Below are 13905 nucleotides of genomic sequence, written 5' to 3' on the forward strand. Positions count from 1 at the left end.
CAAGAAACGGGAGCCTGGAACCGAAGAGGCAAGACGGAGTGCCACGTGCACGTTCGTTAGAGACGCCGAGGAAACCACCAACACCATCGGCTCAGGAAACCTGAGCGATCGATGCCCGGGAGCCAACGGGCCACGTGGGGACCCGGAGTTTGTCCGCCAACCTTGGAGAACTATGGGTATGCATGCCGCGGCCAAGACCAGGGAAGGGGACACAGACTGCTGAAGACTGCGACATCCCTGAACGTTCTGCCCACCAAGAGGGGCTGGGGTTGCTCCTGTCACTGAAAGGTACCCCCGGCTCCGACAGCTCAGCTAGGCAGTGTTTTCAAAAAGGCTGGAACTCACAACCCGGTTCGGCCAGACCTCCGGGTCGGCCTGGCCCTTCGGGGGAGCACTCACATTCACCAGAGACACTACACACACACGGAGCCCAAGACAGGAGGGTGGGCTGGACCTTCTTCCCTTCCAGAGAGATAGAACAGGGCACACCACGGACCCGCGGAGGGCAGGACAGGCCCCAGCACCCAACCCAGGGGGCTTCCGGTCCCCTCGGGCAAACCAACAGTGAAACGAGCCAGCGCTAACAACAAGTGCCCGGACAGCAGTGCCCGCCGTCAGTCACAGTCCGCCAAGGGTAACTGCAGTCTACGCCTCTGCCGACCCACCACCCACAGGCTCTGTGGGGCCTTGTCCCCTTCCTCCAATGCCCAGCGAGGCCATCACGTGCCACTTCCTGGCACTTGCCCGCAAGAACCCAGCAGGCCATCGCCAGGCCTGCCAGCGCCCCGCCTCCGAGGCCCAGGCCCTCAGCTTTGATGTGGAAGGTATCACGTTTTGTTTTGTTTCGGATCAGAGTCGAGCTCAAAGGCCTGCCGGCTGTGCCGAGGTGCGCCCGCACAGTCCCTGGGCCGCAGGAAGGAAAGTGAGCCCCTGTACCGACTGGGCCCAGCAGGTGCCACTGGGTGTGGGGGCCCGGGGGTCTCAGACGCCAGCGCGCGGCATGAAACCGCAGATGTCCGCTCACTAGCTGCGGGACAGGGCAGCGTGGCTGAGCTCTGCCGGGCCTCAGTGTCTCTGTCTGCAAGGTGGGGACATGACAGCCGCCGCAGAGGGTCACGGTAGCGTCCAATGACATAAGGGAGATGGCGTGCTGCGTGACTGTCGCCGCCACAGTGGGACCCGGGATGAGGGCCACAGAGCACAGGCTGGGTCCTGGGACATTGGCTCCCGGCTATTCCACGTCCTGTGTGTCTCAGGTCACACTCTGCTGCATTTGACTCCTGGACAAAGAGTCTCTGTTCACCCAGCCGGCCCCCTCGCCTGTCCCCCAGTCCCGCTCTCCTGCCCCGGGTCAGGCAGCCTCCCCGGGTATCTGGACTCCCAGCTCAGGTTCAGTGCCACCACCCTGGGTGTCCATCAGACTCCCACGGAACCGAAAGGGCCATCCAGCTGGGCAAATGCCTCCCAGCTGTGTCTCCCATAGGAAGACAAGAGCCGCTTGTAATTCACGTTAGTTCCCTGTTGCTGCCGTGACACAGGGCCACATCCTCGGTGGCTTAAAGCAACAAGAACTGGTCACCTCATAGCCCAGACGTCCCACATGGGTTTGACGGGCTAACATCGACGCTGCAGGCAGAGCGGCGTTTTCTGGGGACTCCAGAAGAGCATCCATTTCCTTCTCTTCCGGCAGGAAGCGGCCGGCACGCCTCGGCTCACGGCCTCCTCCCGCAGCGCATCGCTCCGTCCAGTTTCCCTCATCCCGCCGCCCGCCCCCGCTGCCCCTCCTGCCTCCTTCTTCCAGGGGTGCTTGTAACAACCAAACACCTGGGGAATCCAAGGTCATCCCTCATGTCAACATCGCTCCCTAACTACATCTGCAAAGTCCCTTTGACCAAGTCAGCTGCCATATTCCTAGGTTCTGGGGATTAGGCTGTGGACATCGGTGGGGGGCACAATTTTGGCCAACCGTTGAGAAGACCTACTTCTCTTGGGGACCTCCTCGGGGGTGGGCCCCACAGAATCCAGGGGAGGCCGCTGTGAAATCCACCCGGCCGGGCGCAGGCGGAGGTTCTGGGAGGCCACCCTAGGTGCAGTCACGGCCCTTCCCTGCAGGAGGAGCCTGGCAGACAAAGGGACGGGGCGGGGGGGGGGGGGGGGAGAGGGCGTGGCCTGTGGGAGATGGAGATACCGGGTGCAGCTGGGTCTGGTTCATTCCAGGAAGCCTGGAGAAGTGAGGGGCCAGAGCACACAGTAGGCTTCTTCCTGAGACACGGAGAGAGGAAGCTCTCTAGGCTGCAGGGCTGACGCAGGGGTGGGGCACGGAGGCGGGAAAACAGGTCCCAGCCATGACGGTAAGGTGCTCACAAGAGCGGGCAAGAGCGGACGGGCGCACGCCAGAGACTCGGGGCCAGGCCTGGTGGCACGGAGGGCAGGGGTGAGGGGAGGACGCCCTCTGAGGTTACATCACTTCACCACCAACCTGGCAGGTCACCTCCGCGCCCCTCCCCACCCCTCGCCCCAGTTCTCCACTAGAAGGCCCCAGAGCGCCGCGTTTGAAGTATGTCACCCCAAAGAGGATTAAAAATAGTCCAAAACAGGAGAGGGATATAAATATCGCAAAGGACCCTGCCCGCTTGGAGAGCCCCGGCGAGGGCAGCAGGAGTGGGCATGATGCCATCAGAGCCCCAAAGGGCCCCGAGTAGACCCGCGGTGACCCCCAGGCTTCTGCAAATCCCCCAGGTGCTGCCTGGCTCTTCCTCACCCTCGGGGGCTGTGAACTATCACCTCCACCAAGCAGGCGTGACAGGGCTCAGGGAGGGCAAGGAGGAGGGGGGTGCCAAGGGCACGGCCACCTGTGGGACCACCTCCAGGCACTGCCCCATCCTGGCACGGGCCACCACACACTGCCTGCTCCCTGCTTTCCCGCGGCCTGCCCATGTGATTTCAGATGTTCCCCTGCCCTACCCCCGCCCTTAAAGCTGGATTGGGCCTCCCCTCCCTCCCCTGCAGCACCCCTCAGTCTTAACACCCTCCCCACAGCCTCACGATGCGGCGGCCTCTGTGTCCTGGGGACCCGAGTGTCCCGCTCAGTCCTCCATCCCGGCGCCCAGCGTTTTGAGAAGACTCCGGAATGGCCAGGCATCAAGTGGGCGAGTCCATTTCTAAATCGGGACGGAGCCCACCCATGCAGGCGTCAGCCCTCTGAAAACAAGGCTGGCCCGTGGCACGGGCGGCAAGCGTGCCCCGCTTTCGTCATCACAAGGCCTCCTCCTTGTCGCGTGTCCTGAGTCGGGTCCATCCCACAGGGATCGCCTGGGTTCCCACGTTCACTAAGGGCCAGAGAGGAGGTGCTTTTTGGCTTTGTGGGTACTTCTCCGTCACCGCGAAACTGCCACTGCGGTACAAATGCAGCCCTGGACGGCGTGCAAACGGATGGACACAGCTGTGTCTCAATAAAACTTTATTCAAAAAAACAGGCTTGGGCCGGATTTGGCCCACAAACCATAGTTTGCCAATCACTGCTCTGATGAAAGAAAGAAAGAGAGAAGGAAGGAAGGAAGGAAGGAAGGAAGGAAGGAAGGAAGGAAGGAAGGAAGGAAGGAAGGAAGGAAGGAAGGAGAAGGAGACAGAGCAGTGAGGGGGGGATGGCAAATGTTCTTTTTCAATATATTTTTATTGATTTCAGAGAGGGAGAGAGAGAGATAGAGAGAATCATTGATTGGCTGCCTCCTGCATGCCCCCTACTGGGGATCAAGCCCACAACCTGGGCATGTGCCCTTGACCGGAATCGAACCCAGGACCCTTGAGTCCGCAGGCCGAGGCTCTGTCCACTGAGCCACACCAGCTAGGGCCCGGCAAACATTCTTTAAAGCCGGCCGTGTGACCTTGGACGCTGCCTCTAAGTCCTTCTGTGATGGACACAGTTTTCAAGCAGAGGTGCAGGGATGGGCGGGAGCAATCAGAAAAGGTTGCTATAGGAACAGGGAGTTTACTTTTAATGGTTCAACCACTAAAAAGACAATGACTTTATTTTTCTCTCTTTCCCGTGGAGACAGAGCAGGCCTGACCTTCGGCCGGCCGGGCAGGAGGACTCTGCCCAGGGCCTCAGCTGTTCAGTCAAAAATTAAATGCCAGAGAGCCCCAGGGTCAGGGAGGGCAGTGAGCATCGTCTGGGCCTCTTCTTCCTGCTCCCCCTCCCCCGGGCTGGGGCTGCTCAGAAGTCCCGCCTCCCCCACGAGGCTGCTGGAGGCAAGGCCAACACCAGCTCCAGCTGCGAACAAGTGATTCTGTGGGGAAACCTCTTCCTAGGCCTGCCGCCGCCTGGACTGCAGACGCCGCTCAATACCGACCGTCCGACTGACTGTTTAGGTGCCCAACTCCGGCTTCACCTGAGCCCAGGCACCTCCTCCATGCCAATGTGCACGGGTGAAGGCAGGGACCCCGCCCCCAGGCACCTCCATGGTGAAGGCAGGAACCCCATGCCCCTGGGCACCTTCGACTGTGCCCAGCTAGGTCAGAGAAGGGGTCCCACACCTTCCCCAGGCTTTTCATAGAAACTATCATTGATCCAGAACGAACCAAGAATGCTCCTTGTTTACCGGTCCTAGATTACCCAGAGCGTAGGTGCATTTACCGGTTATAGTTTATACAGAGCGAAGGAGCATTTACCCGTTATAGTTTACTAGTAGCCCATTTGCAGGAAGAATCCTGCAAGTGGCCACTGCGGCCGCGTGCGCTGCCGCTGCCATTGCAGCCACTGCCACCGCCGTTGGGGCCACCATGCCTGCACCCGCAAGCCGCTGCCGCCCGCCCCACCCCGCCCCGCCCGGGCTTTCCCTCTGGCAGCCACCTTGCTTTCTGCTTTTCCTCCCTCTTCCTTCTAAGTTGTCTTCAGTCTTCACTCCTCCCTCCCTCCGCGTATGCAAATTAACCGCCATCTTTGTTGGGTAATTTGCATACTCGCCCTGATTGGCTGATGGGCGTGGCTTGGGCGTAGCAAAGGTGCGGTCAATTTGCATATTGCTATTTTATTAGGTAGGATATGGAGCGAAGGAGCATTTACCGGTCCTAGGTTACCCGGAGCGAAGGAGCATTTACCGGTTATAATTTATACGGAGCGTAGGAGCAGGCCCTCGGTGGGAGTAAGGCTCCAGCACCTGCCAGGGAAGGAATCCAGGCACACGGCCAGCTGCGCTCAGCAGTGCCCAGCGGCCCACACCGCCGCCCGCCCACGTGTGCCAGGGACAGGAACATGATGGCTTCACTGGGCACGCTGTCCTTGTGCCACCTTCCAGGGGCCCGTTGGAGCCTGATAGCCCACCCCTCTCCTTCTGTAGATGAGGAAACTGAGGCCCAGCACATAACACACACACGACCTGCCCCGTGGTTAGGGATGAGCGGCCTGGAACATGGCTTCACACACACACACACACACACACACACACACACGACCTGCCCCGTGGTTAGGGATGAGCCGCCTGGAACATGGCTTCTGAGGGCAGAATCCAGAGCGAGCTCAGCTCGGTGACTCGCCCCCAGCCGGGCGGGAAGAGCTCTCCACGGTGACTCAGCCTCGGAGCTGAGCACACAGCCTGGGGCAGGGCGCTGCCGCAACAGGTTCCTGGAGGGCACGAAACCTCTGCACTTGATTTCCTGAGGTTTTTACCCAGAAACCTCCAGCACACCCAGTGTGCCCCCCAAGCGCCCTCGCTGTGCCCCCAGGAGCCAGGGGAGGCGGAAGCAGCCAGCAGCCTCCTGGACGCCTCTGCTCTGGGTGCGGGATCCGAGGCCTCAGTGGCCGCCCTGATGCCACTGCTGTGTGCACAGGACGCGAGGAGGGACGAAGGTGGAACCGGAGGGCAGGGTGCTGGGTGGGGGGTGTCTGTGGGAGAGGAGGCTGGGGTGGCACCCCCAACCAGAGCATGGAGGGCCCGGCGCCAGGCTGAGGGCCTTGGACTTGACCCTGTAAGCCAGGGCAGGCCACCACACCTTTTGCCCATCGTGATTCATGGGCGACGCTGTTAGTCCTGGGGTGGACCCAGGGGCTGCCCACGGGTGGGCCATGGAGACCCAGGGAAGGGCATGAGCAGGGACGTGTGTTGGGTGGCTGGTGGCAGGTAGACTGGAGGAGGTGACGCAAGGCCCCGAGCCCTCAGAGGTCCCTAGGGAGTCGGGCAAGCACCCCGAGGGCCTGCAGTGGCTCTGAGCCAGTGGGCGCAAGGAAGAAGGTGGCGAGGGTTGACCTCTCGCCCACACAGGCACTGCTCTGCCCTGAGCCTGCCTCGGGGCTACCCACCACTGCCCTTCCTTCTCCACAGAGGCCGGGTGCGCAGCCAAGCTGCTGCTCAGCCTGGAGGTCCGACCCAACGGCCTCTCCGGGAGGCTCCGGCCCCCAGCGCGGGCCGGCAGCTCTCCTCCGGCTTCGCGGAGCGTGTGCGCAGGATGCGTGGGCTCCGTCTGACCTGGTTTCACTTCCCAGCTCCACTTACAAGTCCATGACCTTGGGCAAGTCCTGTCACCTCTCCACTCCCGCAACACACACCCGCCTCGAAGGCTGGGGCCGCATGGAAAGGCGCATTACCAGCGGGCGGGGCTCAGACTGGGGCCTGCCCCACCTCTGTCTGGTCAGCTCCCAGTGCCCCCCACGGTCCCCGTCTGCTAACCCGGCGGCACTGCTTCCTGAAAGTTCTAAAGGAGACACTGAGGCAGGGCTGGGAGGCTCAGCCGGCAGAGGTGAGCACCGGCCTGGCTCCCCCAGAGCCTAGCCCCCCCCCCAACTCCATCCACCTCCAGCTCTGGGTGCTGGGGAACACTGAGGTCAAAGTTCACAGCATCCGACCCAGCAGGCACCAGGGCAACAGGAGACAGCCCCAAGCTGAACTGCCGTCGGGTCGGCGCTGCCAGAGGCAGAAAATCCCAGCCCCGGTCTGGCTGGGCGCCCGCGCTCCGGCTCCTCACAGGCGGGGAGAGACCCGCCTGCACCCCTGTCCGCGGGCCCTATGCTGGGCGCACGCTGGCCAGTGCACAAAGGAGGGCAGCGAGTGTCGGGGTGGAGGAGGCTTTCCCAGGAACAGGAGCACCTCCAAATCCCGACCAACACCACCCTCTGACCCCAGAACTAGTGGCGCGTTCAGCTGGACCCAAAGCCCGGTCCCGGAGGGAGAGGGGAAGCCGGAGCTCCTCGTCATCAGAAAGGCGCTGCCTCGCCGCCTACAGCGCAGCCCAGTAACCGGGGGCCGCCATCCCACCCCACGTGGCTCCAGGGCGGCGGGGCCACCAGGTGGAGGCTGCCCACATCCTGCAATTCCGTTTTCTCCTTAATGGAAGGTCAGTCACGTGGGCCACCACCTCACCCCACCCCCCCCACCCGCTTCCTCCCGGAGGAAGAGAGCCTTCCTTCGCACCCTTTCGATGAGCTGCCCAGTGGACACAGCACAGGGAGGCCTGCATCTGCCCAGGAGTCCGACCGCCAGGGCGTGACCCGCCCCCGGGGAGGCCATGCTCTCTGCCCGGCTCACCTGACCTCAAAGGCAGCCAGAGGTCTTCCTTCCGCCCCCTCCCCCCGGGGGTGATCTGGCGATGCCACAATCGTACCCACGTGCATGGCAGAATGGCACAGTTCAGGGCCGTAGGATGAGCAATTAAGCAGAGGTCAGCATGCCTCCACGTTAAGGTAAACATACAGCTCCATTGATGTTTCTCTCTCTCTCCCCCTCTCTGAAATCAATAAAAATATATATTTTTTAAAAAGAGAGAGAAAGAGGTGAAGATGTCCGTATGTTCCTGAACCATTTTTCCTGAAATGCAGGGTCCCCATGCCTGCCCCTGGCAGCACCTGGTCCCAGGACGGGCGAGTCAAGCTTTCTGGAAAGAAGCAGGACGGCCTGACCAGGACAGCAGCTACCACCTACGCATGGAGGCCCTATGATTACAGGCTCGTGAACTCCCTCTGTGCCCACCCTCCCATCACCATGACAACTGCGACCACCGGTGCTCCAAGTAACACACAGCTTACAAGACAGACAGCCCTTCTGCCTGGACCCGGGCTCCCGGGTGGGCTCCTACCCACAGCGCGCAGAGGAGCTCCTACCCACAGCGCGCAGAGTACGGCCGCGCCCACCGCCCGCAGGGCTGATCACCCGGACCATCCAGGCCTGCTGACAGCCATCAGCTGGTTTGGGCAGACAGACGCTCTAGGCATGGCGTGGGTGCCTTCTGGGCGTGGCCCTTTGGTTGGGACTTCCTGAGTACCACAGAGATAAGGAGAGAACACGTTTGTTTACATCCAATCAAGAGACAGGGAGGCCCAGGGAAAATGGAGACAGAGAGAAGACAGATCCCTGCTGCCAGCCCCTTCTCAGGGGTGCTGGGCAGAGCAGCAAAGCTGGGTGCCCGGGACTGACAGCTTCTTTCCCTCACAGTAGCCCGAACTGCCAGCAACCCAAATGTCCCTCACCGATGGCTGTGCACACGGTGGACCAGTCCTCAGCCACAGCCGGACCTGCGCACTGCCTCCCAGGGCTGGGAGCGGGACTGACGCATATGCTGGGCACCAGCAGGAATGAAAATGTTCCCAAGCTGGATTGCCGTGATGTTTGCACAACGCTGTAGATTCGCTAAAAATTACTGAAACGTAAACTTAAAACAGATGAATTTTATGATATGTACATCACACCTCAGTAAAGTAGTTCCACAATTCCCCTCCCAAAACAAGCAAGCAAGTGGACCCATCGCTCCAACATGACGGGGAATAGAAAAGGCCAGCTTCAAAGAGTACGCTGTCCAGTTCAATGTAATAGGAAGGTCCAGAGGCAAAACAATAATAATGAAGACCAGAGCAATGCTGCCTTGTGTGCGTTTGGGATTGTTACTGACCGGGGAGGGCGAGGAGGCACCCACCCAGGATGGTGGAACTCTCCTGCATCTTGATCTGGGTGGTGGTGTATCCATATGTAAAAATTTGTCGGGCTCATCCTTAAGATTAATGCATTTTATATAAATATATGTAATCTATATATATAAAAGGCTAAGTGTCTGTCCTTCCCTCTGACCAGTACCTATGATGCGCACTGACCACCAGGGGGCAGACGCTCGACGCAGGAGCTGCCATGACATGCACTGGCCATTTAAAAATAAACGGCACCACGAACCTGGCTCGGACAAACCAATACTCGGCTTCCCCCAAGTGGGACACAGGCCCTGCCACCACCCCAGAGCGACACCCCACCAAATCACAGCTGCCGAGACCCCATGGTGCAAAATGTGGCCCACAGCCCAGCTCAGAAATGATCGCTGTGACACCAGGTAATGATGTCACATAGCAACACCCAGCTTCCTCTCCCTAGTGACTAGCCTCCTTGAAGTTTCTTCACCCCAAGAACCCGACTTGTTTTACAGCCAGGTGCAAACATTTTACACTGTAACCAAATGTCTGTGAAGCGTTTTCCCATGCCTCATTTCATTTGATTCCTGGAGTAGGTAGAAAGGAGACTCGGTAAAATCCTATTTTCTTTTCATTAGCCAGAAAACTGGAGATTTAGAAAATTTAGAAACTTGGCCCGACTGAAAAGAAGTAAGAAATGGTGGACCTTGAAAATGACTTCAGGTTTTCTCACTGCGCAGAATATAGTCAGACACTGCTGCCGTTAAATATTTTACCCTTTGTTCTCCCTGCGTGATCTACAATAATAATCTGCTTTGTGTTGATATTTACTGCTGTGTTGCTGACAATTACCTGAAAGAGAAGTTGGGGTGCTTCACTGGGCTGGAAAAAGTTTAGCTAAATTAGAAAGCAGGTCTAATTAAGCAAGTTTATCTATATATATAAAAGGCTAAGTTGACTCACACATGTGTGATACATATAAAGCTCTCGCTGGCGCCAATCGCACACATGTTTCAATATGTCATTGTCGATCCTGAATTTGGTTGACACTTCCAGTATAGAGAAAGGGCGAATAGCGATATTAAAATATTTATTCTAATTTCCTTTCAATGTGCACGGGGACACTAGTCATGTATAAGATGCATATGAAGTATAAACATAAGTTTAAAGTTTATTATTTTTTTAATGGCAAAGGTTTGGATGCTCAAATTGTAACTGGCATTGCCTAAAAGTGAGGACAGTTCACTGGGAACTGAGAGACAGCAGCCCACTCAGTGAACTCCTACCCAGCCTTCAGGACCCATATCAAATTATCCCCACTTGGCGAAGCCTTCTCCCAGAGTTCCAGGTGTACCTGACTGCTCACATTGCTGAACATCCCTTCACCCTGGGAGCTGATCCCGGAGGAATGCAGGAAGCTGCACCAAGGATTGACCAGAAGGTGTTTATTAAACACCCACCCACACTCACACACACCCTGACAGCCCAAACCAGATGCCATCTCAGCAGATAACAACGCCAGCCCCCTGAATAGGATGTCGGCTCTGGGGCAACAGGATCCAGGCGAGCGGCTCATTATCAAAAGGAATCATTTTCAGCATCTCCAGCGCGATCCTCCTTTTACAGACATCACAGCCAGGAGGGATCCCGGAGCTCGGAGCAAACTCCTTCCCACTGGCCGGCTCCCTCCCGCTCCGGGTCACCTCTGCCTGCTGCTGTCCTTGCCCAACCTGGGGGTGGAGCTGGCCCACGTGGGTCCCGGAAACATTCCACCGGGTGTAATGTTTAAACTTGACTGCCCAGCCACCCCCAGCTGGGGCTCCCTGCCCCGCCCCCGAGCCATAAAGTCATGCCACCTGCTGGGGGCAGGGGCAACAGCCGCCCCCAAAACCTCTCAGTACCCGCCTCCCCACTCCCTCTGAGCCACCCCAGCCTTGGAATCCCTGAATCCCTAAGTCTGCAGGGGAAACGGCTAAAGCACCGCCCTCTGCCCAGGTCCATGTGCGCCCAGAGAGGCCGGAAGTGGAACTCTGTCCAGTTCTGCGAAGTTCACATAGGAATGAGAGAGAGAGAGAGAGAGAGAGAGGAAATACACCTCCAGGCAAAGCAGCTTTGCTGGAGCGGGTGGTTAGGAGGCGAATGCGGTGACTTTTTCCCTGGAACTGTTTTGTGCTGTTTCCACCGTGAACACACTCCTCTGGAAGACAGAGCAGCCTCGCCCGTGGCATCGGCCACCCCCGGCCCGCGTCAGAGGCGCTGCCACCTGGGTCTCCCTTCACCCCCTGTCTAGGCGGACCCGGTCCGGCCCCCAGTGGGCGGGGCCTCTCGCCCCTCCCGAGCTGAGCGCGGGGCCAGGGGAGGGGCAACTCTTGGCCCAGGGTGACCGGCGGGGGCGGGTGCTCTCCCGAACCCACAGATCAGCCCCTGGCCCCCCGCTCCCCAGCCCGTCCCCGGCCCCGGGGGCACTCAGGAGGCAGGGAGGGAGTTCACACGGGGGCGCACGCCACCGCGCTCTCTCCGCCCCTCCGGACCTGGGCCGCCGCCCCCAGCGCCCAGGACAAACTTCTCCAAACTCTCCGCAGTGGCTGGAGGGGACTCGTGACGCCCCGCAGGAAAAAAGGGGACCCCCCGCCCCCCCCCACACAAACACACGCACGTGTGCCGCCCCACCCCCGGGCCGGCGATGCTGGGGTTTGGGGCGGGCGCTTCCAGCCCTCTCCCTCCCAGCCAGGGAGGCGCGGGGTCCGGACCCGGCAGGGGCGGCGGGTCGCGGCGGCGGGGGCGGGAGCGGCCCCCAGCGACCCCGTCCGGCGCCCTCGGCGGGGGGCTGCGCTTACCTTGCAGGTTCTGGACGCGGATGTCGCTGATCTGCCCGATGAGCCCCTCGCGTTGGAACCAGTCCCATTCCTGAGCAGCCATGAAGCGCGGGCGGCGGGCCGGGCGCCGGGCGGGCGCGGGCGGCGGGCGCGGGGAGCCAGGCGGGCGGGCGCGCGAGCGGCACGCACCCGGCGAGGGCGCCGCGGAGCCGAGGAGCGGCGGGCGCGGGCGGGGCGCGGGCGGGGCGGGCGCGTTCGGGCCGCCCCCGCCGCGGGCGGGCGGCTGGCGGGCGCGGGGCGGCGGGTGCGGGCGCCCTGGCTCGCACTCACTCCCCCATGTGGGGGCGGGGGCCCCGGGGGGCGCTGGGAGGAGCGGAGGTGGAGGCCGGGCCGGGCCGGTGTCCTCGCCCCCGGTGTTTGTTGGGCGGATTGTTTGTTTGCAGACGGGCGGTGATGAGGCGCGGGGTCCCGGCCCCTAGATTGTGATCTCAGGGGGCGGTGGGCCGCGTGACGCAACCGCGGGGTGCGCCCTGAGCCCGCGGGGCCCGGGGCCTAGCTCTGCCCCAGCGCCACCCCGGCGCCCTGTCCCGCGGCTGACCCCTCCTACACGCCCTCCGGGCAGGTCCTGCCCCGGCAGTCAGAGGGGCAGCCTCCGGCGGGAGGTGAGGGGCGGGGCGCCTGGGGAGGGCCCGGCCTGGGGAGGGGGTGAAGCGTGTGGAGATGGACTTGGGGGAGGCTCTCCTCTATCTCCAAATCGGGGCGGGGCGGGGAGCATGGCAAACAGGACCTCTTTCCCGGTTTGGATTTGGGGAACCTTTCTGGGGGCATCCAGTCCAGGCGCGGCCTCGCTGGGGTCTGGGGAGGAGGGAGAAGCAGGGAACGCTGGGCTGCTGGGGTGCCTCGGGCAGTCCTGGGCCGCTGCACCCCCTCGCCACCCCCTCTGGGGCTTTAGGGGAGATGAGTGCTGGGCCTTGCCCTCCTGTTCCTGTGTCTCTTTAACGCTGAGAGTCCCAGGATCTTATCTTGTTTGGGGCTCACAACAGACTCAGTTCTTTACTGGGTGACAGGCGGGAAAGGCCACTGTCTGGAATTGGCCCAGGGCCAGGAATGAGTTGGGGGCACGAGGGCTGTGACCCTGTCCCGAGCATGCGCACACACGCACTCACAATGGCTTATAAATGGGATATTCCCGCGGGGGCGGGGAGGACGGCCAGGCTTCACTGAGCATTAAACCTGGGCCGTGTTCATCATCGCTGTGTTTATTCCACTGAAACGCGGGCAGCGGGGACGGATGGCCTCCTCCCTCGCTGACAGCCGCACGGAGCCCCGCTGGGGAGCCCACCTGGGCCCTTCTCCCCGCAGGCAGGTTGCTGGGGAGCGAGGGGATGGACAGACAGCAAACAAGGACACAAGATCATTACCGTGGCAGGAGGTTCCAGAAAGGAGAAAATCAGCTGGGGGTGGTCACTGGGATGGGGTCAGGGGTCAGGAGAGGTCTCCGAGGACCGGCCTTGGGGCTGACCACTGAGACTGCCGGGTCAGGGTCAGGGGTCAGTGGAAACAGGGCCTTGGCTCCCTGTGCGCTTCGCTCTTCTAGGTACCAGGGCACAGCCGGGACAGGCGGCACGGGAGCTGACAATGGTGGGGAGTCGGCTCCCGGGATGGAGGTGGAGAATGGCAAGAGGCTGAGCTTGGGTGGCTTTTTCTCTCCCGTTGCGCTCCATGGCCACAGGGCCCGCCGGGAGCAAATCTTTACCATCAGACAGAACACCAGCACGTTCTTCTTAAGCCCTCGGGCCTTTCCAGGAGTCACCAGCCTGCCCCGCGGCCTTCCTGTGCAGGCCCGGAGGCCCAAGGGAGGCCCCCCCCCCGGTGCCAGGGGGGCTCATGGGTGCCAGGGAGACGCATGGGTGTCTGGGCTCATGGGTGCCAAGGGGCTCACGGGTGCCTGGGCACATGCTCCCGGGCTTGAGGCGGGAGCTGGCTTCTCCCCGACTTGATTGGAAAGCGCACGGTCACTTCACACTCCAAGGAGCAGGGTCTGCATGTCTGTCCTGGAGGGCAGGGCGCGGGTATCTGGCGGCACCTGATTTTGCCCCATCTGCCGGTCGTCTCTTGTCCTTTACACTTTATTTCCCATAATTGCCATGGGGTAAAGTCGGGCTGCAAATACATTTCCTTCCAAAGCAAAGAGCTGAAGAGCATCAG

The 13905-nt window shown here is 61.1% G+C and overlaps 1 protein-coding gene across 2 annotated transcripts in view; it reads right to left on the reverse strand.

Moving 5' to 3' along the window:
• Positions 1-11851, reverse strand: part of CLMN (calmin) — a 93015-nt gene extending 81164 nt beyond the window's left edge. For both annotated transcript variants that reach the window (XM_079769508.1, XM_079769509.1), the window contains exon 1: positions 11719-11851. In XM_079769508.1, coding sequence (XP_079625634.1) covers positions 11719-11800 — 82 coding nt within the window. In that variant the 5' untranslated portion in view covers positions 11801-11851. The remainder of the gene's footprint in view (positions 1-11718) is intronic.
• Positions 11852-13905: the final 2054 nt, after the last annotated feature.

This window comes from Cnephaeus nilssonii (genome assembly GCF_951640355.1).
Source record: "Cnephaeus nilssonii genome assembly, chromosome: 4".
NCBI classification, from domain to species: domain Eukaryota; kingdom Metazoa; phylum Chordata; class Mammalia; order Chiroptera; family Vespertilionidae; genus Cnephaeus; species Cnephaeus nilssonii.